Source organism: Dermacentor andersoni, chromosome 7 (assembly GCF_023375885.2).
Source record: "Dermacentor andersoni chromosome 7, qqDerAnde1_hic_scaffold, whole genome shotgun sequence".
Taxonomy (NCBI): domain Eukaryota; kingdom Metazoa; phylum Arthropoda; class Arachnida; order Ixodida; family Ixodidae; genus Dermacentor; species Dermacentor andersoni.
This window is the reverse complement of record NC_092820.1, coordinates 169,269,312-169,296,838: the sequence shown is the minus strand read 5'-3', so window position 1 is coordinate 169,296,838 and position 27,527 is coordinate 169,269,312. Positions and strand designations below refer to the sequence as shown.

The following is a 27,527-nucleotide window of genomic DNA, read 5'->3' as shown; positions in this document are numbered from 1 at the left end:
CAAGTTGTTTTAACAAAACGAGTTGGAAGGCAGACATCTGCATGTTTGCTCTCGGCATCACTATGTTATCATGCAACAGGTTCACTTATTTCATTGTTACCCACAATGTTTCACATCCAGCATATATTTCAGGTGGCTGGATGGGTGCTTTATGATTATGCAAGACATTAAATATCTGGTGTTGTCATATTGACACGTGTACTTATCTTTATCGGGCGACCACGTTTCGCCGCCTAACAAATGTAATCGCACAGCGCGGGACGCGCCTGCATGTATCCGAAGTTTCTGGAAAGTTATCGATGCTTCTACCCGGCTGTCTGTTGTCGCCGAACCTTGTTTTATCTGATTTCATCGTGTGACGCGAATGGCGTAGAACTTTGTGGAAGGCACGCGGGTCCGAACGATTAGTCTGGAACATTCGACGACTGCTGTATAAAAGCCGACGCGCTTGACCCGCTGATCAGATTTTCGACGATCGCCGAGCGTGTTCGCCGCTATCGTTGCGCTATAAGTGTAGCCTGTTTTGTGGGCACAGGTTCGCCCAATAAAAGTTAGTTTTCTTGTTCACAGTATTGCTACTGTGTTCTTTCTTCAACGTCACCACCACGTGACATCTGGTGGAGGTGCTTGTGCGTTCATGTACCGAACGCCCCCGCAAAGCCGCGATCCAAGCCCGAAGCCCGAGGACAAAACCGACACCGCCCAAGACCAGCGTGCTAGCCGCAGACTGCAAGGCCTGCCCCCAGAGCACGGACTTCTACCTGAGGCGACAAAGAAGATCGTGGTCAAGACAACCTCAATGGCTGCCCCAGCGTCCCCCGTTATCCTACAACAACCCCGGGACCCACCGACCTTCCATGGAGCAGCGACTGAAGACCCGGAATCTTGGCTGGAGACCTACGAGCGAATCGCGACATTCAACAACTGGGACTCCGACGACAAGCTGCGGCATGTCTACTTCGCCTTAGAAGACGCCGCCAGAACGTGGTTTGAGAACAGGGAGTCGACCTTGACTACGTGGGACCTGTTCCGTAGCGGCTTCCTGTGCACCTTTACAAGTGTCGTGCGCAAGGAAAGGGCCGAAGCTATGCTGGACGCCCGAGTGCAGCTACCAAACGAGAACGTTGCCATCTTTACGGAAGAAATGACCCGTCTGTTCCGCCACGCCGACCCGGATATGGCCGAGGAAAAGAAAGTTCGCCTACTCATGCGTGGTGTGAAGGAGGAACTTTTCGCCGGGATGGTAAGAAGCCCACCGAAGACCGTCGAAGAGTTTCTTCGTGAGGCGACGAACATCGAGAAGACACTCGAAATGCGGAACCGGCAATTCAACCGCCGTACAAGCTCTACCCCCTACGCAGGAATTCAATCACTGGCCACGGACGATCTGCGCGAGACCATCAGGGCCATTGTGCGCGAAGAACTGCGCAAGGTCTTGCCTTCGTCGCAGCCTCAAGTGGCTTCGATCGCCGACATCGTAAAAGAAGAGGTGCACCGATCGCTTGGAGTTCCTGAGGTGCAACCAGAACCACCGCAGCCTCAGCCGCAAGCGATGAGCTACGCCGCCGTCGCCCGCCGTCAAGGTCCCTTTCCACTACAGCGCCAGGGCCCCGTAACGCCGCAATTCCGTCGACCACCACCGCCGCCGCCAGCACGCCCACCCGTCGCCCAGCGCAGCTACCCGAGGAAGACTGACGTTTGGCGCGCTCCTGACCACCGCCCGCTCTGCTACCACTGCGGAGAGGCAGGTCACGTCTACCGACGATGCCCATACCGAGAGATGGGACTGCGAGGTTTCGCCGTTAACGCGCCGCGTCCACAGCTTGGAGAGCGCCCACGTGACATCGCCGACTACCTCGCCGCTACTCAATGGAGCTCTCGACGACCGTCGCGTTCGCCATCACCAGGCCGCTACCTGTCGCCGCAGCGCCGACCATACAGTGGCCCAGCCCGGGGCAGGTCAGCGAGCCCATATCCGGAAAACTAAAAGCAGCAACCGATGGAGGTGCGGTTGCTGTTCGTCGAACTGACGAAGATCCTCCGCCGCCGACGAAAGCGCCGAAGAAACCATCTCGACGACATAATGACGACGCGCCGCCGTCCCGAGGAAGTCAGGAAGCCAAGACTGCACCGACGAAAGACGACTTCACGACGCGACGTACTAGCTTCAATTCAACACGACGCAGCCGTGATCCGACGCCAAGACCCAACTGCAACGCAAGACAAAGAACCACCGACCTCGACGTGCTTCTAGACGGCCACGCAGTCACCGCCTTAATCGACACAGGCGCCGATTACTCAGTCATGAGTGGACACATCGCCATCCAGATGAAGAAGGTTAAGACTGCATGGGAAGGCCCTCAAATTCGGACCGCTGGAGGACACCTGATTACGCCGACAGGAATGTGCACGGCAAGAATTACCATTCACGACCGGACTTACCCTGTCACCTTCGTTATCCTCCAACAGTGTTCACGAGACGTCATTCTCGGTATGGACTTCCTGGACCAACACGGCGCAATCATCAACCTGAAGTCGAAGTCAATAACGCTGTCGGAAGATAAAGCGATACCGCCGGAGAGCCCTCGTAGTCACCACGCCTTGAATGTGCTCGAAGACCAAGTGAGCATCCCGCCCCGCTCCAGCATTGTTATTTCGGTCGGCACCGAAATACCCGCTGACGTAGAAGGCGTCATCGAAGGCGACCAACGTCTGCTGCTAGACCGTGAAATTTGCGTCGCAAGAGGGATCGCTCGACTGCATGGAGGGAAAACTGAAGTGTTGCTGACAAACTTCAGCCAGGAGTTCAAGCACCTCAACAAGCGCACGACGATCGCGTACATCGAGGAAATTCTGGAAACAAGTAATGCGTTTGTCCTCTCGGATTCCGCCGCATCTACCCCGACGACCATGGTTCCCGAACCAGACTACGACATTAATCCAAGTCTCCCAGTGATTAAGCAACAGCAGCTCAGAAGTCTGCTCCGACGATACAAAAGCTGCTTTTCGACGACATCGAGGATTCGACAAACACCAGTCGCCAAGCATCGCATAATCACCGAGGAGTACGCTCGACCACTCCGCCAAAGCCCTTACCGAGTTTCGCCGCGAGAACGCGAAGCTATAAGAGAACAAGTCGACGAAATGCTGCGCGACGACATCATCCAGCCGTCGAAAAGCCCATGGGCATCCCCTGTTGTCCTGGTGAAGAAAAAGGACGGAACCCTACGTTTCTGCGTCGATTATCGTCGTCTGAACAAGATCACGAAGAAGGACGTATACCCCCTTCCACGGATAGACGACGCATTGGATCGGCTCTGCAACGCTAAGTACTTCTCCTCGATGGACCTCAAGTCTGGCTATTGGCAAATAGAAGTCGACGAAAGAGATCGCGAAAAGACCGCCTTCATCACCCCAGACGGCCTCTACGAGTTCAAGGTTATGCCATTTGGACTGTGCTCGGCGCCTGCAACGTTCCAGCGCGTGATGGACACGGTTTTAGCGGGATTGAAATGGCAGACCTGTCTCGTTTACTTGGATGACGTCGTTGTATTCGCCGGAAATTTCGACGATCACCTTAGGCGGCTTGCCACAGTACTAGAGGCCATCAAGTCATCAGGGCTCACTCTGAAGCCAGAAAAATGCCGCTTCGCTTACGACGAGCTTCTGTTCCTAGGCCACGTCATCAGTAAATCCGGAGTACGCCCCGACCCCCAGAAAACAGCTGCCATCGCAAAGTTCCCGCAGCCCACCGACAAGAAGGCAGTGCGTAGATTCCTTGGCATGTGTGCCTACTACAGGCGCTTTGTCAAGGACTTTTCACGCATCGCCGAGCCGTTGACACGTCTAACTAAATGTGATGTTGAGTTCAAGTGGGAAACGCCGCAGGCCGACGCATTTGAAGAACTCAAACGACGCATGCAGTCGCCGCCGGTACTTGCCCACTTCGACGAGTACGCCGATACAGAAATCCATACTGACGCCAGTAGCCTAGGCCTCGGTGCCGTTCTAGTCCAGAGGAGAAACGGAGTCGAACAGGTGATAGCTTACGCTAGCCGGTCGCTGTCAAAAGCGGAAGGCAACTATTCTACAACCGAAAAGGAATGCCTCGCCATCGTTTGGGCTACAGCTAAATTTCGCCCTTATCTTTATGGCAGGCCATTCAAAGTCGTCAGTGACCATCACGCGTTGTGTTGGCTAGCGAGTATAAAGGATCCTTCAGGACGACTGGCACGGTGGAGCCTCAGACTACAAGAATACGACATCACTGTAACCTACAAGTCAGGACGAAAACACTCCGATGCCGATTGCCTATCACGCGCCCCCATTGACCCGCCGCCGCAAGATGACGAAGATGACGCCTTCCTTGGCATGATAAGCGCGGAAGACTTCGCTGAACAGCAACGGGCAGACCCGGAGCTAAAAGGCCTGGTGGAATATTTGGAAGGGCACACCGACGTTGTCCCCAGGGCATTTAAGCGCGGATTATCTTCCTTCACGCTTCAAAACAATCTCCTCGTGAAGAAGAACTTTTCACCAGTCCGCGCCAACTACCTTCTTGTTGTCCCGTCAGGACTTCGTCCAGAAGTATTGCACGCCCTACATGACGATCCGACCGCTGGACACCTCGGTTTTTCCCGGACACTATCGAGGATACAAGAAAAGTATTATTGGCCGCGCCTGACCGCCGACGTCGCCCGTTATGTCAGAACATGCCGAGACTGTCAGCGACGCAAGACACCGCCGACAAGGCCAGCCGGATTACTACAGCCAATCGAGCCTCCTTGCCGACCATTCCAGCAGATCGGGATGGACTTGCTGGGACCCTTTCCGACGTCAACAACCGGAAATAAGTGGATCGTCGTGGCGACAGACTACCTCACCCGCTTCGCTGAAACTAAAGCACTGCCGAAAGGTAGCGCAGCCGAAGTGGCGAAATTCTTTGTCGAGAACATCCTGTTGCGACATGGTGCTCCAGAAGTCCTCATCACCGACAGAGGAACGGCCTTTACAGCGGAGCTCACTCAAGCCATTCTGAACTACAGTCAGACAAGGCACAGGAGGACAACGGCCTACCATCCGCAGACGAATGGTCTTACGGAGCGGCTGAATAAGACCCTCGCCGACATGCTAGCGATGTACGTCGACGTCGAGCACAAGACGTGGGACGCGGTCCTGCCGTATGTCACCTTCGCCTACAACACGACGGTGCAAGAAACAACACAGATCACGCCATTCAAGTTGGTTTACGGCAGGAACCCGACGACGACGCTCGACGCCATGCTGCCGCACGTCACTGACGAGGAGAATCTTGACGTCGCTACCTATCTCCAGCGCGCCGAAGAAGCCCGACAGCTCGCCCGCCTACGGATCAAGACCCAGCAGCGTACCGACAGCCGACACTACAACCTCCGACGACGCTTCGTCGAGTACCAGCCCGGCGACCGTGTTTGGGTATGGACCCCGATACGCCGGCGAGGACTCAGTGAGAAGCTGCTGCGACGCTATTTCGGACCCTACAAGGTCATCCGACGTATTGGCGCACTAGACTATGAGGTCGTGCCAGACGGCATTTCGCACTCACAGCGGCGCCGCGCACGATCTGAAGTGGTCCACGTGGTGCGCCTTAAACCATTTTACGGACGCTGATGAACTTCCTTAGTTAGGTTGCTACAAGTGCTTTTCTTTGTTACTTTCGTTTGTTAGCAGCATCGGGGCGATGCTTTTTAAGAGGGGGGTAATGACACGTGTACTTATCTTTATCGGGCGACCACGTTTCGCCGCCTAACAAATGTAATCGCACAGCGCGGGACGCGCCTGCATGTATCCGAAGTTTCTGGAAAGTTATCGATGCTTCTACCCGGCTGTCTGTTGTCGCCGAACCTTGTTTTATCTGATTTCATCGTGTGACGCGAATGGCGTAGAACTTTGTGGAAGGCACGCGGGTCCGAACGATTAGTCTGGAACATTCGACGACTGCTGTATAAAAGCCGACGCGCTTGACCCGCTGATCAGATTTTCGACGATCGCCGAGCGTGTTCGCCGCTATCGTTGCGCTATAAGTGTAGCCTGTTTTGTGGGCACAGGTTCGCCCAATAAAAGTTAGTTTTCTTGTTCACAGTATTGCTACTGTGTTCTTTCTTCAACGTCACCACCACGTGACAATATCACACATTTCCAAGTGAGAATATACATGGAGTCCACATTCTGTAAGATTGACAAAACTCACTGAAGAATTGAAAGTTTTCAATACATCCTGAAGCTGTACATGTTTCATGATTCTGAAGATGCAAAAAAATGCAGTGAAACTAAATTTTCTATGCCGAAAACTAATTGGTGCCTGAAGGGGATAATACTCTATGCTAATCCTCACCTCTATTTGCCACAAGTATCTTCTTGATGGGTTTGATGTCTGGGGCAGGGCTGGAGGCATAACAGCAGCTGTTCTGGTACAGGGGGCACAGCGAGGACCGCAGAAGGGCGGTCTGCAAGTTGATCTGCTTCAGCAGCAGGGCCCTCATCTTGCCAGTTCTTGAATGCTCTCTGGCAGGAACTTATGCCCTATGGATGACAAAGAAATCATCATTCGATTGTATCTTTAAACTCGTGTTCTGATGGGTACTGGTCGTCTTCATCGCGTTTTAAGGTCTTATGCATTTTTCACACTACCAAATATTGTATAAACTCCGTTTCTCCTTTCTTTATTTTTTTTTTCTGTCTGTTCGATGTATAGAGAGAGAGAGTGAACTTTAATGAGCACCAGCAGGCCTCCCACGATGAGACATCGAGGTGTTGCCTCTTCGCCGCTTCGTAGGCCTGCTGGGTTGCCCAGAGTTGGTCGTCAAGATGGGAGCTGCACAGGGCGGCGTGCCATCTCGACGAGAGGGTCACGGGATTAAGGTCTGGGTATTGATGTTTGCACTCCCATAGCATGTGGGAGTTCATGTTCATATTCGATGTTCATGTTCGATGTATAGATAATGTGTTTTATTGTTCCTAATGTCTTCCTATATTATTTGCATTGTACACATTGCACTTACACTTGACCTTTTTTGTCCCCCCCCCTATGTAATGCCCCAACAAGCACTTAGAGTACTCAAATAAATAAATAAATAAATAAATAAATAAATAAATAAATAAAAAGTGACCACCACGAAGACTAGGAAGTCTCCCTCCAGAGATCTCTCACAAGCATGGTCATACAGGAGCTGCACTGCTCTGTATTATATACCATATCATATCACATTAATGATTGATTTCTGGGGTCTTTCATGCCAAGACTACGATCTGAATGCAGATCTACAGATTTCAGAGTGATTTTTGCTAATTAACAAAATTTCACAATTAACTATGTCAAGGAATATGCAAATATTCGAAACTTCTGAATAACAACTCGAATAGCGTCCTCTTTGATTCGGCCTTGAAATTGAAGCATGCAAAGCACATGTGAAGAAACTACTTGTTTGGTCCTAATGCCCCATTTGTGTTTCTAATAAACAATGCTTCAGAACATACTATGTAATGACAGAAACTTGCTAGATTTAATAATACCAGGCTGTGAACATCGCCTTATATAAATTGCGATAATGGCTGTTCATTACTTGAAAACTATTTGAAATCTATTTGATATTCAATTCAATTCACTTCTCACACTATTCCTCTCAAAAATCACTATTCGCACACCCCTAACTAAGTCAATCATTTTAAGGCACCCGTTCCAATTGCAGGATTGAAACAAAACAGTAATGAAGTCATATGTATTTAGCAGAACTCCTGTGCTTAGCACCAGCTTTGAGAAGTATGTCCTCAATATCTATGGCGAAATGCATTGACGCTTCAGTTAACACTCATCAGCACTCCGTTCTTCACAGTGTTGATAACTGCATGTCAAATTATCAGCACTGATAAGTAAGTGTGAGCACGTCACATGCATCTTTTCTCACTACTACATGGCCATATTATTTCCAATAAAAGTGTGAATATATATCAAAGCTGGGTGAATTGTTATGGTCCTTTCACACAGCATGAAATAATGGCTGAGCACAAAAACAGAAGTGCAACATAAATGCTGATCTAGCTTCAGATTTTGCTATGCATCTGCTGATTTTTAATTGAATTACATTCATGATGAAGGCAACATATACTGTTCCTTCCAAATGAAGTTTTTGTTAAAAGAGTTCAGTGTTTGTGTTATGCTTCTGTCTTAATATCATCAATATTTTTTTCAAGATGATAAATATGGCTGAACTAAACATTAGAATCACCTGATAAATTATTGATGTAAGGATAATGCATATAGAACACTGTTCGTGTAAACTCTCTCAGTTATTTGTCCCTTTGATCAATACTATATATGAGCTATAAAGCATACTGTGGCAAGCCCTCTCCGACTTTTACTCTTCACAATCACTGGTCAATGGTGAAGAGGGAGCGCCTCCCTACGACTTCATAAGTCCTGAAAACCATCTGATTTAGTAAACGTAAATTAGGAGGATACAGAAACTTGCACAAATTGCTTTACAATGCACAGTCATCCCCAAGTGTAAGACAGTGCTGCTTTGACAAGGGCTGAAATACAACTAGGCACATTTAAGAACGCTATTTTTACCAGTACTGGTTGTTCTTGTCAGCCTGACTCATAGACTAAAATATTTCATTGCTGTAACACACTGTTTTGAAACGGAAGACATTTTCCTGAAGCATGCCTTTATCTGCTACATACAACAATATTGCAGCTGCATTTGCCTTCGCATAGCAAAAGGAAATCACGTGAGGAAAAATTCACGCAGAAACTCTTCTGGGAGTTGTCCAAGTATGCATAAGCATTGTGCGATTTGCTCATCTCCACACAGCCTGATGTCATTATCAACGTTATGAAACTTCATCTGACTAGTATAAACCCTTATCAACCCTTATCAGTTGTTATCAACCTTATTGTATTAGATCTGACCCTTATCAACCCTTACCAGTCGGTATCAACCTTACGGCAATCAATCCAATCCTTACTGTCCATATCACCCTCATAGGACATGATCTGACCCTTATCAACCTCATCAGAACTGCTTCAACCATTATAAGCCCTTATAACTCTTTAGCACCTTATCCACCCACGTCAACCATTGTCAACCATGATGAGACCCATATAACACCTCATCGCTGCTTATCAACTCGTTGACTGCTTAACTGCGTGTGTTGTGCGACGTGAAGAGCATGAGGCCTCAGAGATCAGTGGCATTTCAGTCAGTGAAGGAAAGCCCCAACGGAAGGCACATCCTGCGACCACCGAAACACATCGGGGATGTGGCGCGTTCAACATTAAATTTTCACAAAATCAGAATTATCCTTATGTCTACAATGCTCCGGCTCTACATGTGGTCCTCCCAGAAACAGTTTTTATTCCACCATCACCAAGTCTTTCCACAAAGCCTTCATAAAAACTGTTCTCCTTTGACATTTTTTTTGTACCACCGGCACAACACATTCATATGATTCAGATATATTGACCCTCTGCAAGTGTGGGTGTTTAGCCCAGTGGGTAAGACACTTGGTTTCTGAGCGTGAAGTCGCAAGTTCAAAACTCACCACGGTGAGCTTTTCTTCGTTTTGAATTTATTTTGTTTTATACATTTATTTCTTTATAACAATTTATCTTATGTGATGGATGGACGAGTTTACTTGTTGGGTCGGCACAGAAATTCTTACCCATTTAAAAAATGCTTTTGTGTAGAGATTCAGGAAACCAACTGGATGCGAACGAATCAGAGGCTAGCACCCAAAAATTAACAATATGTAATTTGTAAAATGCCACTGTAACAGGCACAACCTTTTAAGCAGTTAAAAACAGCTGGAAGGTTTCTCCAGCTGTTCTCTCCCATCAAATCTTGCTTGTGCAGACATGCTTGTGCAGCCTGGGAGCAATAAACCAGTTGTTAGAACTCTTCACTGTAGGTCTATTTCTGGCAATTAATAAGTGTTATTGAACATCTGAAATGCTTTTCCATGTTAATTTTCGTAATTAACAGTCCCAACTGCCCAAGTAACGTTGATTTTATTAATGCATTAGCATTAGGAGTGTCAAAGTGGAAAAATGAGTATGGAAGAAAGAGTAAGTGTGTGAAGGGTAGGAAGTCAATCACGTGGTACATAGAGGTAGCGAGGGGATGGGAGAGCTTAGAAGGGCGTGTAGGTTTGTGTGTTCATATATGCATACACACAGGATGCTATATTTTAATGTTAAAATAATTTTTTTAAATAGCCCTGGCATTTAGCATAAGTCTACTTACTGAGCTGGAATACTTGATGAGGAATACTTTACTTACACTATAAATAAATATGCTAATTGACTAATTATCAGAATTTCACAAATTAACTTTCCAGCTAATTACTTTACTGTTTCTGTTTATTCTATGCAGCTCGTAGACAAGTATACAACACAACAAGCAGCTATGAAGTAGCACTTAAAAGGAACAATTAAGTGCACATTAAATGTATAGAAACAGAGCTGGAGCTACTTTATCCCCTCAGAAAATAAATGTTCATTGTGACTCACATAGTCACATATTCAACTTTTATCTACTAAACTTTCACAAACACACACAAAAAGGAAAAATTTAGGATATTTACAGCACAAAAGGACCATTAAGCAAATAACACTACAGGTTTTTCTGCATACACATTTTGAACCACAGTTCAAAAACCTAGAAAATAAAAATGTTTGTACTAAACGCTTTGTGATGCTATAACCATAATCTGTGAACACAACTGCATTAGTCATCCATATGCTGTTCATATGCTACAGCTGCTTGTCACAATATATAAGCACAGCACAAAATCGAAATTCGCTTCATCAAGTGTACACGCACGCATGTCAAGTTTGTCATGACAATCTCAATAAATCAATTCAATTTCCATGATTCCAGATGTGTTCTTCACTATCTCTTCATGATGTACATGATACATTGGCATACACCGGTTCCCACTAGTCACCCATGTGCTAAGCATGTGTTATGCTAATCCAGGGCTACTGCAACATACTCAACCTTATTACATGAAGCATTTACACTGCAGACATGCTGTTAATGTCTATATCCAAGATTTAAAAAGAAGTTTCCATCAAGCCTCCACACTCTGTGCATGTGTCCATCAGACTATCTTTCAGTTCAATATTAAGTGAACATTTAATGTCATTGCAACATACTCAAGCGTTAACACGACAGATCTACATTGCACATGCATTGCCTAATGTCTACTATTTATTTATAAACTACTGCCACATATCACATTCATCCATCAAGATCATCTTACAGCAAAGAATTGTGTGAACATCGCTTTCAATGTTGCATGAGACTTGCAGTGCAAACGTGCTGTCAAGTTAAGTGATTTATAAAGAAGCCCCTGTCAGGCAGCCATGAGCTGTACACCTGTTACGTTCACCTACACAGACCGGCTTTCAGGTGAGTATTGCCTAACAGTCCACTTCAATGCTATTGCAACATACACATAACAACATGAAATATTTACACTTCAGGGCATGTCATCAGACTAGTGTGCATGTCACGCGGGGAAGGCGGTTATCAAGGGATGCAAGAGATTTGAGGGTGCCCACATATATTAGTTTTGTCATTTGCAAGCAATATGTGCACAGGTACCCATACGAGCTGTACATACATTGCCTGTACTCTTCAGGATTACATATATGGAGGCACTACATAATGCTGCAAGAATTGCTGAATTACTGTAGCATAAACATATACTTCTTCCAAAGGTACACACAATCACCGAACACAAAGCAGAAGAAGCAAGAGCAATCTCTATGCCAGGTTGAAAAATAAAATGTTTTAAAAGCCACATCAAGCCATTTGTGAACAAACATCCCAAATGGACTGCACACTCAAAACTAATAAATAAGATCAATGCATATTGTTATGCCTAACAAGAGCTTGTTTTTATTCTCAAAAAAAAAAAAAAAGTTGCGTACTTTTCTTTCTTTTGACTGCAAAAGAAAAAATAAATGATTGATTTCAGTGAACTGTGTTCACATGAAATTCATATCATCCACTTGGTATATGACTGACACCATGAGCAGATGTCATTAGTTTTGGTAGAGCAATCTGCAAAATAGATTATTAGGGTAGTGGAAATCAAGAGTTAGGGATTGTTTTTAGCAGATTCGAGGAACAGTATAGAACATAATTCAACATATAAAATGCCCACTTCCTACATATAATGTCGGTTTGCAATGGTTTATGTTAGCTAATAAAATCATGTAGACTATCTATACTTGTTCGTAAAACAAAGGTTCATCCATATAACCTGCAACAAATGGTTGCATTTGCAATTATTTAATTATGTTTAGTGAATTGCAGCCTAGACAAAATTACCAATGTCTACTTTCCTAGAACCTCAACTGAAACTAAACAATGTGCACATATTGTGCTGTCTGTGACTGAATGCATATTTCAATTTTCAAAAAATTAATTTCTGTGATTCTGAAGTTACGACATGCCTGCTGCAAGCCTGCTCTGTCATCCAGACAAACACGGGCAATGTCAAGGGGACGTACTAGCTCTCCTGTCAGATATCATCATTGTCTGATAAGACCTAAAAAATACTTGACATGGATTTTTTATCAGTGTTTGGCGTCTGGCGTTAGCAGACAAGGGACTGCGCAATGTGGTGTTTTCTTGCAACGATGCCTATACCAACAGCGTATCTCTAGCTCTGTGATATCAGTCTTGGCTTGTTCAGCGAGAGACGGCAAACACGCAGCCAGGATCTTGTCACTACGGTGAAGGAGCATCCTGTATGGTTAGGGGTTTATTAAGGAGCGCCCTGCGTGAACAAACGCTATTATATCTAACATGGCAAAAAGTATTGTTAGTATAATTGTTTAGAGATGGTTCCAGAAACCTGGTAATAAATGTTTTCCTGAAGGAACTGCTCAAAATAAAAAATTACAAGCCATTTTCAAGAATCATGGCAGTACATACACTTATGCACACAGTAGCATAAGCATAAACCATGCACAAGCAAACTCCTTTCTTTGTGCTTGTGTGGGTGAGAAATGCATTGGGAAAGAAGGGACAAATCCTTTGATGGATATTGGTTTAGCTATATGCACTACACAAGTTTGCCTGAAACACTTCAAAACAAGCTGAACTGAAACACTACTTAGAACATGGGTCACTGACACATGCTGTGGATGGCCTATTCTCAACACTTTTAGAGAGATTAGATATGTTTGGCCAGCAAAGCTTGTGCAAGGGCAAATGACATTTCAGTGTGAGATATGGATAGCTTTTTTTGTTTGCTATTAGATGTCCAAAACATGAATAAAAACTAAGCATATTAGATGGTCGTACTGGCCACAGCTATTAATCACTAACAACAAACACCCATGTAACTAGCAACATATAGACAAGTACTTCGAGTTTTTGGAGTTCATATTCAGGTGATATTGGGTTATATGCACTACATAAACTTGATAATACTGCTTTTGTTTATGTTTTCAGCATGTGAAATTAATACAACAATGACTAGATTTATAGATTAAAGTATTGTCTGATAGGACACAGCTTTATGGAGAGAATTCATAGCTGATAAGCTATATTTCTGATGCCTTGAAGATATGATTTCAAAACAAGTTCTTGATGCACTCAAATTATCCTTATTTCATTGCCAATTCTTGTTTATATGCATTATCTCTTACATTCTTTATTTATTTACAAAAGACTGCAGTCATGTTGGACCAAGCAGGTGGGATTTTATACACAACAAATACAAAAATAGAAGTGCATGTTTTACAAGATGCAATCCAATTCGTAAGTACCCCTCACAAGTTAAAAAGAGAAGAAGAAAACATGCTACAGCAAAACAGTGAAAGAGCACAAGTATTTCTTAACAAGCATCTTAGTAGGTATGAACTTGTTAGATTATGAAGCAAGCAGAGGAACCACAAATACAATGAAAATGTAAATACATAATAAGGTGTGCACACTGTACAGAATACCGCCTTGTACAGTAGCAGCAACATTAAAACATAACAATTATTTATCTAAAAATATATCTATAATATACATACTTTAACAATAAATTATAACAAAAGAAAAATGAAAACAGTGAACACGCGTCTATGTTAGAAATGCGGAATATAAGGCATGCTTGAAATCAATTCCAGTATCTGACACAGCGATCTCACTCGAAGGGGTTCCATTTGCTTATCTTATGAGAAGGAAGTGAATTTCTGAAGAAGCCATCGAATGCATGCTTTGCATGGAAGGAGATCACGAGCATGACGATAACAGGGTGTGCAACGCAAACGACTGAGTATATGCATGTGCATGAAATTTTAGAGTCACTGAAAATTAATTGAATACAATAATTTCAACCTAGCCATCTTTATTGCAAATCTCATTTTTTACATATTCTAATGTAAAAATATTGTTTTGAGGCATGAAAGTGAAACTAATCATTGCACACCGTGGAAGTATATAAGTCTTTATTTTTCTTGCAGAAGAGGTCCCATACCACAGTGGCATATTCCAGTTTAGGTAAAACTTAAGTCTTTTGAACAATCAACAGTTAATCTGCAGAGTCCCTGGATATTTCATGCATCTTTTTAGAAGTGCCCTCCGGATGCGGCTTTATCAGTGCAGCATCAGCTAAACCTTATCTTCTAGGCTCGGTGAGCACATGCAGGAGTGATATGCAAGACCTTGACACAGCTAGGTTACCTCCTTTTGTTAAGTGACATGGTAACCATTGAAAACAATATATGGCATAATTAATTAACATAACAATTAATGATGATTTCTACATGTAAATTTGATGACTTGCCCACACATTTAAGTTTACACACGATGAGCATATATATATATATATATATATATATATATATATATATATATATATATATATATATATATATATATATATATATATATATACTGTATGTATGACTGATTTCCTGGAGATCTACGCAAGATATTCTTCACAGGTCATTAATACCAGTGATGCATACAGCTTTCTATATATATGGGAGACAAATTGTCAGCAAGAATTTGGGCCATTCAACCATTTAGGATGCTAGAAAAAATTACTGCAATAACTTAATTAATGCATTGAAGTATTCGCTGGATAAAATATGGTTTGACCTTGCTTGGTTGCAAATTGTGGAGGCAAATACAATTCATAACCTCTAACATATACTAAGCAATTACTTTAATTCATCTCCTGCTCAGAACTCGCTCATGGGTGTATATATAATTAATACTCGGCATCAACTTCATAATGCTTGACAGCCCATTCCATTCGCTTGATATTGACTACGAAATAATGCTGAGAATTTAGTGCGTGAAATGTGTTACATATGATCAAAAATACTTTTTTTTTTTAGCGCGGCAGGCGCCCGCGCGCTGGTTTAGCTTCGACTTTCCTCAAGAGTGGCGATCCGTTCGCATACCCGGGGATTGCGCAACTGCCATTGTATTGGTCGAAAAGAATTAAACGAGCTCGATTTTATCCCCAATAGCGCAATAACGTACCCTTTGTGCATGTGCCGAAATACATGTATGCGCAGTGCGTAGCAACTACATTTCAATTACAGGCACCGCGCCTAGCTGATGATGACCATCGCGTGGCGCGGCTACACATATAGGCGTGCAATAACTGACGGGAAAAGGCACAAATGTCGGTTTGCACGCGCATTGAGCGACCGGAGTCTCACCTGTCGGAAGCCCACTGGCAGCGCGGTGAACGAGTAGTACGAATGCGTGCGTATACGACCAAGCGCACGGAAACTTGAACGCTGAGGGCAACTCGAGACGGCGTGGAGAGGGCGACGACAGTGCGTTCGAGCTTTGATGGCTTGATTCCACGCGCGCCGTGATAGAAGGGAGAGAGAACGTGAGAAAGAGGTGTTATATACCGGCCGGACTCCGCTGGAAATGCTGTCGTCACGACGTCGCGACGGAACCTGCTGCTGCTGTAGTTTGGAGTACACATTAGCACGTGTCAGGGTCACCAGCCCCAGATCAAAATGTCTCCTGCACGTCTAGCTCGTCACGACCGACACACACACATATATTTATATATCCGGTACGTTGGGTGCGCGTGTGCGCGGTTTGCACAAAACTTCGCACAGCAGACACGCCAGAGAGGGGGGAACTTACACATTAATGGAAAATTTTCATGGTTAAAAAAAAAGGTAGTATTATAACTATAGATGCGAAACTACAGTACGGTCTCTATGCGGCCCTTTTCTGTCCCACGCCCATAAATAATTTCCTCAAGATGCTATATTAGTAGCGAGGCTCATATAAAGGCGAGGACGTAAACACCGATAACCGCAACTGCGTGACCTTGGTGCCATCATAACAGGGCGTCAAGCATGCCTGCTCCGCGCAGACGCCAGCTGAATTTTTTACCAGCACGCGTGACTGCGGAGAACGAAACTCAATACCCACAGTCGGTATATTGAAGTATCAATTACACTGATAAGAGCTTTTGTTCTCATGTATTGCTTCGCGGAGACTGGCAGCTGATATATGCGACTAAGACCGGATTCCTCGATGTCGGTAGGAAAGTAAAAGCGCTTATTTACCTGGGGAAAAAAAACAAAAGCAGAACCGACGTCCCCTCTCCGATGCTCGAAGCCGCCTCGGTTGAGCCTTTGTAATAGTCTTCCGCTACGCTCTCAAATCTCGTTCACGTCATTGCTGAGGTTTTCGCAACGTTTCCGACGTCCTCACAGGATGCGAAACCAACTTGCAAACCGCGAAGTCAAGAGCGCAGATAACCTTTTTTTTTCTTCTTCTATCGTAGATTCAGCGCGTTTACGACGATGTCGCAGACGACGCAGACCAGACGGCGGCATCGGCAGCGTGACGTAAAAGGCGCTTGATGCGCGATTGGTCATAGAATAACCGCTCAATGTTTGGTATTGAGCCGCTTGTTTTTCATCTACGCTACTTTATTTTGCCTCTTTTGAAATTCTTGATTGAGTTAGTTTATGTAGGTGTACTATGCTTAACTTCAATTATTAAACGTAATCATTATTTAAAGGGCGCAGGTGGCGCGGCGATCGATTAAATCTCCTTGTTTTTCGCGCCAAAAACCGGACGCGCATTGTCTGCTCCCGCGCGAATCCTCCAGACTTGTAGTGCTTGTAGTTTGCGGCGATGGCTGGGTTTGACGATGGTGGAGTCTTTTTCAGCGACAACTTCAGCTCGGAGAACACTCAGGATGACAGCCAGGTCAACCTGCAGGCCGTCAAGCGTCGCTTCCGCGATTTCTTGCGGCAATTCCACGAAGGGAACTTCAACTACCGTTACAGGTAGTTGACTATGGCTTCATCGGCCATGCGCCCCCGTGCTCCAATTACGGCCTGTATTTTGGACACAGAAAAGGCTGGAGAGCTGCACATAAAATTGGACGACAGTTGCTGCAGAGCTGCACGATTTCAGAACTTAGTTCGTTTCTGTGCTTGTTTAAGCGTGAGACACCGGTGGTACGGTACGCATGCGGTGAAGATCAGGGCTTCTGTAGGCTGCCATTTAATTTTGCCGCAGAGTATATGTAACAGAACTTCAGTTTGGCGTAGTTGGTGTTTACTGCATATCATATTGACCGCAAATAAAGACGGGGACAGCGGAAGAGAACGTTTTTTTTTTTTTTTTTTTGTGCTCACTTCCGTTGCCCCGTCTTTATTTGCGGTTAATATGATATGGAGTATATGTAAACTGCTGTGTTTGTGTGTTCAAGGTTAATCTATGACATCAGTATTCTACTCCTATCTGAAAATGCGTCAAGAAAACGCTCTCCTTAGGTGAAGGGGCACGTGCGCGAAATTCACCTTCGTGACTAGCTTTACAGTGCGGAACTTTAGGCGCACTTCGCTGGCTCATGTACAGTCGGTCACGAAAGTTTATGGGACATGGGTACCACGACAAATGTGAATTTCGTCTATATATATATATATATATATATATATATATATATATATATATATATATATATATATATATATATATATATTAAGGCACGGCGCTTCCAATTTGATCGATCGCTATGTAGGTCCCAAAAGCAACCGCAGACTGTAACTTTGAATTCGAAGCTATGGGCCCAGGCTTCTCAGGAATTCAATTTCCTTCGTAAATTTGCGTTCTGTAAACTTTCGTGGCCGACTGTACTTCCTTTTATTATTGTTATTGCTTGTTAGCACCGGCGATCCCTCATTTCTGGCGTAATAATCGCACATATAAGTGCCACGTTAATCCTACACGCAAACAATAAAATATAGCTAGATCACTATATATACTCTATTGTGCATTTAATGTTGCCACTGTATCATGCATTCTAACCGTGACTTTGGCTAGTCATGCTAGCCTCAAGAGCTCCTGCTAAACTGTGGCACGCTAAACGATGCTCACGGCAATTTTCAACACTGCTCCCTTGGATTTCCTGCTCGCAGAGACCAGCTGAAGCAGCACTACAACATGGGGCAGTACTGGCTGGAAGTAGCGATGGAAGACATCTCCAGCTTCGACGAGGTGCTTGCTGACAAGCTGAGCAAGCAGCCAACTGAACACCTCCCACTGGTGAATATTGAAATTGCTCTATCATATGCTTGTTTGGTAGCCACTGGCTGTTAGCAGAGCGTAGCATATACTGTCAAAAGACTTTTACTTAAGTCTCTTGACCTCTTATAAAGGGGTTCTGAATACTTGGAAGAAGATCATTTGAATTGCTCTTATAATTAGTGTGAAGTGAGCACGCTCCAGATTGGTTTCACATCATCTGCTACTCCCTGTCGAAATTGGTGGACCTCTTACGAAAAACTGAAATTAGCATTTCAAAAGTGCACATAATAGAATGCCTTTATATCTGAGTGCTTTCTTAACTGTACATCCTCTGACTGGGAAGGCGCACTTTCTCGCATTTTATGGCACTCTGCACAATGCTTGGTGTGGCAGAGATAACACAAGATTTTGTGCCTGAATAGTGAGGAGCTTCTTGGTATGTTCAGGCTTGTTAGTAAATACATCTGCGGAGCACTGTTTTCTAACGAAGGTACGGTGATTTGCCTGCACGATGTTGTCATGCAGTGCCGCTAACGTCATAGTTAGACTTTCTTTTCTCTATTAAAAGGCAGCATTACCTTGGGAGCCCTTATACAAATACACGGCAACACAGAAATTGTTTTTCTCGGCCTAAATTGCACCGAATTTGATGACGCTTGTTGCATTTAAAAGAAAAAGTAAAAAAAGAAGGCAACCTCACAAATAAAAGGTAGTTTATGGTAACAAGGTAAGAACTGCTTTTCACAACAGTGTATGAAAACCTTAAGGCTTGCATGAAGATGCCCTGATTAGTGTTGGCTACAACTCTTCTTTCTTAACAGCTGGAAGAAGCTGCTAAGGATGTCGCCGATGAGGTAACCAGACCACGGCCTGAAGGAGAGGAGGACGTTGCCGACATACAAGTATTGCTGAAGTCAGAAGCTCATCCTGTCCCCATGCGTGAGATCAAGGTGAGCCCTACAGTTGCTCCACCTGAATACTTACACCAGAATAAAAAAAATTGCAAGGCAAATGAACAGTGGCACGATCTGCGGGAGTGCAAAACCACTTACAGCAGAGATCATGGAAATGGGCGCTTCAGGCAGTGCAGTGCCAGAAAGAAAGAAATGTAGAAGTCCATGCATTGTTGGCAGTTATATTTTGCAGTGGTGAACACGAGCCAACTTTGCAAACTTGCATTCTCTGAAGTTCTGTTTTCCAATAGCAAACGTAAACCAACTCGCCAAACGTGTCGTCTGCAGCTTTGCCTTTATACGGTAAACACAAAACAACATTGCAAACTTGCGTCATCTGTGGCTCTGCTTTCCAGTGGTAAATGTGAACCAGCTTGCTGAACTTGCTTCCTTGGCAGTTCTGCTTTCAGCTTGGCACTGTGGAGAGGGCAAAGTACAAAGCAGTTTCCCACTCGGGGCAACAGATTATATAATGCCACCAGTGCTTCCACTGACAAAAAAGCTAAGATTTCCTTTGGTCAGTCATTTTTGCAGACAGTGTGGGCTTCTGCTTTATTTTGTATTAAACACCTGAGCACTGTAGCCGAGCATAGTGTTAATGGGATATTGAATGAAAATTCTGCCACCGATATTTTAACCCAATTGAAAGCATGGGCGCTAAAAATGGCAAACACAACATAGTTTTTGGAAAGCAATTGATGAAAAATAACGAATTTAATGATTTTGTCAAGCTACCGCACCTAGTGGTTGTGCCGCAATACACAGGATGTGACATTCATTTTACCTGATACTGCTGCTGAGACCTCCAAGATAGTTCTGTGCGATCGAAGTGATCTTGGAGGCCGCACTGCTGCACTCGCTTCTTTCCTATCAACATCAGCCGCTCGCTCGAGTAGCCTGCATCTCAGCCCGTACAAACTGAAAGAAATGGCTGTGAACAAGGATTCAGAACACATGGGACAAGTGTGCAAACAAGTGAGTGGCACATACTCCGCATAGACCTGGCGCTCTTCATGTACGCTCAGAAGGTTTCCCATACTTGTGAACAGGTGCAAAACAAACTTTTTGGGACTATGTTGCTTTGTTTTTCACGAACGTTGTCAATAAAAGCATGCCTGCGCAAGTGACAAACACAGCACTACTGTAGCGGCGTGCTATCAAGTGACAGCTTTAGCTGATAGGTTTGGTAGGCAGATCTCGCCGGTGCTTGCGATCCAGCTCCACCTCATCATAGAGCACTTGACCTGGCACTTATTTTGCACCTATGTCTGTGAAATGCTCTCGCGCTACGGCTCCCAATCTCGGCAGTGGTTTGTAGGAAACGAGCAATTTCAACCTAACCTTACTCTATTAGTTACTATTTTGTGTCTAAAACAAACTGTAGCCAATTTTTGTGCTGCTGCGAGCATTGATTCAAGCGAACACCTCGGTCGGGGTGATCAGACTGGTGAAGAACAGGCCCACCGAAGGCGCCTTCAATGTGGCAGGCAACATTAGGCACATTCTGCAGTGTGCTTGGCTGTGACTGTTCGATCCCTCCCGCCATTGGATGACAACGTCCAGGCAGTTTGTTGTTCATTTGGCATCCAATCCAGTGCTGGTTCAAGCCGGATGCAGGATTGTACCGTGTATCTCCTATACTTATATTAGAGTCACAATCACCGCTCGTGCTGTCACTTTCCTTAGCACTTCGTATACTTATGCGCTCGCAAGTGCAAGCAATTACTCTTCAGTGTGCCTTTTTCTTTTTTGCCTGTGCTCGGCCTGGTGGTATACTTTCTTCCTCTTTTAGTCACCCTTTTCCCCAGTGCAGAATAGCCAGCCAGATATTCCTATTTAATTAACCTGTCCTTCTATTCTCTGTTCTCTCTGTAGGCGCTCGCATAGCACAGCTCAAGGTGTGTGAACGTCAGCCAAGCTATGCCAAGTGCTGGCAGTCTGCGTCTGTATGCTGCTGCCATGGACAAGCGCGACGTCATGCCCATTAGTGGGCAGCCTCGTGCGGGCTGGCTTGTGGCTGGTGCGCGCTCATGAAACTCAGAAAATAGAGCCATCCACAAAAAAATGTGCTGTGATTGCTCTGTACCAAATAATCGTGTCTTCAAAGTGCAGTACTGATGTGTTCAATTTTTTCTTTTTCAAATTTTTATTCCATATCCCTTTAAATAAAACTCTTGGCATTATGTCACATCTGTGCAAAATTTGAGCACAGTGAGACAACAGTTCAGCCAGAAAAGCCATTTAAGTGGGGATTTTTCTATGCAACATTTTGTACCATTTTTACAATGTTTCTTGGTGCAAGAATTCAAGGGAATAACTGTTTTGTTGTGTTCACTTTCTGCTTACAGTCTGACCAAGTTTCCAGGCTGGTCAAAGTACCTGGCATTGTGATTGCCGCCACTGGAATCAAAGCCAAGGCAACCAGCATCACTCTGCAGTGTCGTTCCTGTCGAGAGACGGTGCCCCACGTGCCAATCAGGCCTGGCCTTGAAGGCTATGCCATGCCACGCAGATGCAACAGGTGCAGTTACTGCAAGATTGCTCTGCTCTCTTGAAATGAGCTTGACAAAGCAGCCATTGCAGAGAAAATGTTCTTTGGTATGAATACAGCTATGCTTGAATGCAGCCGGTGCGTCACTCTTTCAAGTCAAGGTTCGTTAAGCTGAGTTCTTCAATAGGCCGAAGAGTCAGGTGATTTTTTTATGATGTGGTGTTTTATGTTGCGTGGGCCAGATATGTCCAAACAACGCCAAGAACATCAGGTGACCTTTGACTGGTTTCTTAGGTGCTTAATTCCTTTTTGCTCAGCTGAACTTAGGTGAACATTTATCTCCAAAATCCCTTCAAGTTCATATCTACTGAAGCCTGCTGTGCATATATGGTGCTGCTGAAATGTGCTGGTGCAAGTTTAACAGAAATTTACTGCTGCAATATGCAGAAATGGAAAACAATATTTTTGTAGGGTGCGTGCACAGTGTATTGCAATAGCATTTTCGTTTTGTACATCCAGCATCACTCCAATACAGGGTTTGCTAAGTGAGCGCCACGTAACATTAACAAGGGTGTTCTCCTGAAACAGCCTTTCTCTTTATTTTACAGTGATCGTGCGGGGCAGCCCAAGTGTCCTGTCGATCCATTCTTCATTGTTCCCGACAAGTGCAAGTGTGTTGACTTCCAAGTGCTCAAGCTGCAGGAGGTCCCTGAGGAGGTGCCCTATGGCGAGATGCCTCGACACCTGCAGCTGTACTGTGAACGGTACGAGTTGTGTTGTGGTCACTTTTTATAATTGCTTGTATAAGATTCAAGTGGCTGGCTTCAGTTTAAAGTCAGGGCAGCTTGTGTTGTTCTTGTCCACGGTGCAATTTCTGAATAGCTCAACGACGCCGGCTTTCTGCAATGTTCTTTTTATTTATACCGTATTAACCCTGTAATGCCCAAACACAGTTCCATGCCAAGGAAAATTAGGGCAATTTGCTTGCCTTCATTCCTGACCTTGTATGCTTGTACTGAAAAAAACAACAACAACACTTAAATGTGTTTTGAGGTAAAACCTCATTAATACAGTAATTCCTTAATTAGTCATTTGTTTTGCTGAAGCATCCACAACTGAAAACTCACGTCAGCACACCAAGAACACTGCTATAGGCTGTGTGTTTGTTTGCCATGCCTAAATCAGTATTGTAAGGTATCAAATTTAGGGTAGCATATGTGATACATTGGGCATTACAGGGTTGACACTTACTGTGTCTCTTGCACTTACCTTCACCACAAATGTGCACTTTTACCCTTCCAACAAGTTGAAGGCCTTGATGAGGACTTTAAAAATTTGACATAGGTAGACACCTATTGTTTAAAGCATGCATGTGACACTATTACAGTGGCATACCATTATTTTAATTTGCATTGAGTGACGTTCACAACTTGCTGTAATAGGTGGTGCAGTTACCCTTTTGCTTGTCATTGTCATTCAATGCTAACTAGCTCATCTTCCTGTGTGGCATTGTGTTATGTGCTTTCTAAAGAATTTGAAAGTGCTTTCAAATTCTGAAGAATTTGAAAACTCCTCTAGCTCAACCGCGGTGGCTCAGTGGCTATGTAATTCTGCTGCTGAGCACGAGGTTGTGGGTTTTACTCCCAGTCACACTGGCTATATTCCAGTGGGAGCACAATGCAAAAAAAAAAATGCTTGCGTTTTATACAACGGGTGCATGTTAAGGAACCCTAGGTGGTCAAAATCAATCAAGAGCCCTATACTCCGAAGTTCCCCGTAGCCAACTGTGAAGCTCCACAACGTTAAACCTCACAATTTGAATTGATTGAAACACCTCTGGCCTCTCTCTAGTCTTGATTATAACTCAACCTTCTGCGATTGTTATATATAAGTTGCCTTCACAACTTTCGGACAATACTTGTGGGTGAAAAAAAAAACGTCATACGTTTTAATGAATATGGTGATTGTTACAGCTGATCGTACGTAAGCATCCAATGAATGGGACTGCAGAATAGACGTTAAGTAGTCATTGGTGCTTGCAATGCATGCCTGTTCGCTTGTTTTGATAGTCTATTGGTTTAGATATATGATCAGTATGTGGTGGTAATTTCTGACTGGTTCTATGCTGTTCTGATGCTGCAGGTACCTCTGTGAACGTGTCGTGCCAGGCAACAGGATTACCGCCATTGGTGTCTACTCAATAAAGAAGACTGGGCAGTCAACCAAGGTGGGCAGTTAGCTTGCAACCAGAGATCTGTTGGCATTGTGCTGAGCTAAATGACGTGCAGTTTGTTTGAGCTTATCTTGCGTAATTTGTTCAACATTTGTGAATGAAGGAAAGCTTAGCTTAGAGCCAATGTTTCGACAAGGGAATTCATAATGGGTCTTCATAAGAGCAACAACTGCCGTATTTACTAGTGTAAGACCTGCACTTTTTTTTCTCCATATCTTGGCAAGGTACCGCTCTTGCACAAGTCGGACACTTGACTACACCGCAAAAAACTGCAAATGATGTACAGTATAATGCAAACACTAGCAAAAGAGACATTGATTCAAGATTCGGGACCACTGATCAAGTTCGCCTTCATTCTTCATTGCTCCTGCTTTCGATGTCGCTTAAGACAGTACTACCTAATCCAACCAGCTTACTGTAACTGGAGCTTAGTACCTCATCGGCACACTCCCAAAGACGGTCCTCATCGGCTCCGTCAATGTTGTTTCGGCAACTTTCAAACATTTAGCCATGGTATGAACTGATACACCAATCTTTTTCAAACTCCAATCTTTTTGGGAAATGTTTATTTTATTATTACAGTCGAACCTCGATATATCGAACAGCGTGGTGATCGCAAAATAGTTCGATATAGCCAGAATTCGATATATAAGATCACGCAGAAAACGCGTCAGAAACTAGCGCAAATCAATCAATGAACCAATTGTGGCGCAATAGATACTCACATGAAGCTTCAAACAAAGTATTTATTTAGTTCGCTGAAAGTACTGAAGCAGCGTAGCCTGCTTCATATTAGCAACCGCGTGCTTGACCACGGCGTCCTCAACATAGTCCAAATGGTCCACAAGAGACAGTCCAGTGCCTTCTATTGCGCCGCAGTAGCGGCGTACAACAGCCAAAGCAGCTACAGCCTCAGTTGCAGTCGGGAGCGGGGCAACATCAGCGCTTGCTGGATCAGCCTCGGCAGCGTCTTCGTTTGGCCGCTCAGCAGTCACTTCTGCCGCGATCTCCACGTCTGTTAACTCCGCCACTGTTTCGGTGCTGTCGTCACCGCCAACGAAGTCCGCAATGCACATGATGTGTGGCTCAGCACGGACAAAGCGCTCCAACTGGCTCCACGGCCGCCTCGATCACGCGTGCACGGCGGGGGCACACATGGGGGGCAAGCCTCGCCGTGCGCGCGTGATCGAGGCGGCCGTGCTGGCTCCAAGCCGCCGCGTGTGTACGCCGCTACGTTCAAATGGCGCCCTCGGCGCAACCGATGTGGGCAGCTGTCGTACGCAGCAGTCTGGAACGCCGATCGCGCCGCCGCGATCTTCTAGAGTGTTGCGGGAAAGCTCGCCTCCTGTCAACAGAGCGCACTTGGTCTGGGGCGGCGGAGTTCGATATATCCATTTTACATCCGGCCCCGTTCGAAATAAAGAATTAAAAATGCATGCGATTTTCCATGTGATATAGAAATTGTTCGATATACGCAATAATTCGATATATCCGTGTTCGATATATCGAGGTTTGACTGTATATATATTTTTTTTTCAGTACATTGACCTCGAAAGTTGGGGTGTGTATCTTACTCGAGTAAACACGGTACTACTTTGACAGTCCTCTTGTGGAAACATTGGCTGAGGCTTCCTATGTTTGTCCACTGTTGGTCACATGAAGTCTGCATCATCCTGTTAACTTCATTATTTTTTTTTATATCGTTGGTGTATTTGACTCGGAAGGGTGCAAAACGCAAGTCATTGAAGGTTACATAGATGACAATTTCTATTTGATTTCAATTTGAATTTGATTTAAATTTTTATTTGATTGGGAATGAAATGAATTTCATACTTTATGAAGCTACCTGCAGTTGTGGCAATCACCCCTTTTCTCGCATATGTTTTTTTTAGATAGATAGGGTTCATTGCATCCTAAATGACAAATTGCTGGCTTCTAAAGAACTGACGGGAGTTGTGCCCTGCTTGAATGTATTCAGAAAGGACCTCAGGAGAAGTCGAACATTGGCATCCGCGCTCCATACCTTCGAATCGTGGGCATTGCTGTGAACACCGAGGGCGCGGGTAGAGTTGGAGGCACAATGCTGACACCTGATGAGGAGGACATGTTTCGCCACCTGGCGAGCAGCCCCAACATCTATGAACGCATTGCCAACAGCATCGCACCCTCCATCTATGGCTTTGCTGATGTGAAGAAGGCCATTGCTTGTCTGCTCTTCGGTGGCTCTGTGAAAAGGTGAGACATTTTATTCCGCGATTTGCTTCTCTTTAAACTGGAAATTTAAAGAAAGAAAGCTTTGATATAGGAAGAGTGAGTGCTCCTTTAAAGCAAAGTGATGCTTATAGCGCTCACTTTGGCGATCCAATAGCGATCCACGGCCTATCGCACCGTTTAAAGAAAATAGGTCAACATGCGAATGTTAGGGTTGTGTTTTCAGCTTCTACAAAATTGCAATGTCTGTGCAGACTAACCAGACCAGGCCTCTCTGATAAGCGCACGTGCAAAAAGAAACACCAGGAACTGTTTGTTGAATGTGTGGAAGCAGTTGTTTACAACCTTCCTTTAAGTGTGGGAAGAATTAGTACGTGGGGCAAAGCGGAAGGTGCCTCAACGAGCGTTTAAAGGAACACCGGTATAATGTAGCAGAAAAGCGGGGTGGGTTCCTTGACGCCCACTGCAGGCATTGCAGGTGCACTGTTGCCGGGGTGGATGATGGTGACCACTCGACGTGTGCTCCAGCATACAGAGACTGCTCCATTGTGGGAAGAGCCCGAGGTAGGATAACTCGCGAAATTATAGAAGCAGAAATGATTGATAGGCTTGGGGATAACTGTGTGTCTAAACCATCGATTGCCCTTTCCCGCAAAGAGTTATCGTACCTGTGCAATGGTGTGTAAGGGTTTTTTTTTGCGAACGGCGCATGTGTGAGGTGCGCGAAAAGTTGTACATATGTATGGGTTCCTTGCTCGAAATAAAGATTGTTGCAAGTTAGCGCCTGTGTGTGTCACGTCTCACTTTCGTCCTTGTCTTTTTCACGCGCTATAAGCCTCGTGATGTTTTACTAACAAGCCCAAATCACTGCTTTACAGCATTTCATTTAGAGCAAATTTTCCTGACTTTCAAATGTGTGCTTGGAAGAAGTCCCAGTTTGGAGATAACAAACCTTTTTCTTAGAGATTGGACTCACTGTAATGGTGGAAAGCAATGCCATGTCGATTTATCGCAGCAGTATTGCATCAGGAGATATCCTTCTTTTAGATTTAAAGAATACC

The 27,527-nt window shown here is 44.7% G+C and overlaps 2 protein-coding genes across 4 annotated transcripts in view; one reads left to right on the top strand and one right to left on the bottom strand.

The window, feature by feature from the left end:
• The window catches only part of PCB (Pyruvate carboxylase), a 58,326-nt gene extending 41,491 nt beyond the window's left edge, over positions 1-16,835 (bottom strand). Inside the window, exons 1-2 of one of the 3 annotated variants that reach the window (XM_050180205.3) lie at positions 16,601-16,835; positions 6,374-6,561 (exon numbers count right to left, since the gene is read on the bottom strand). In XM_050180205.3, coding sequence (XP_050036162.1) covers positions 6,374-6,521 — 148 coding nt within the window. In that variant the 5' untranslated portion in view covers positions 6,522-6,561; positions 16,601-16,835. Of the gene's footprint in view, positions 1-6,373; positions 6,562-15,724; positions 16,045-16,600 lie in introns of those variants that run through there. The other 2 variants (XM_050180206.3, XM_055071707.2) reach the window with 2 other exon arrangements.
• Positions 16,836-17,053: 218 nt separating this feature from the next.
• Mcm5 (Minichromosome maintenance 5) overlaps positions 17,054-27,527 on the top strand; it is a 26,030-nt gene continuing 15,556 nt past the window's right edge. The window contains exons 1-7 of the mRNA XM_050180210.3: positions 17,054-17,332; positions 18,470-18,596; positions 19,400-19,528; positions 21,880-22,052; positions 22,631-22,786; positions 24,165-24,249; positions 26,234-26,490. Of these exons, the coding sequence (XP_050036167.1) occupies positions 17,178-17,332; positions 18,470-18,596; positions 19,400-19,528; positions 21,880-22,052; positions 22,631-22,786; positions 24,165-24,249; positions 26,234-26,490 (1,082 nt within the window). The 5' untranslated portion in view covers positions 17,054-17,177. The remainder of the gene's footprint in view (positions 17,333-18,469; positions 18,597-19,399; positions 19,529-21,879; positions 22,053-22,630; positions 22,787-24,164; positions 24,250-26,233; positions 26,491-27,527) is intronic.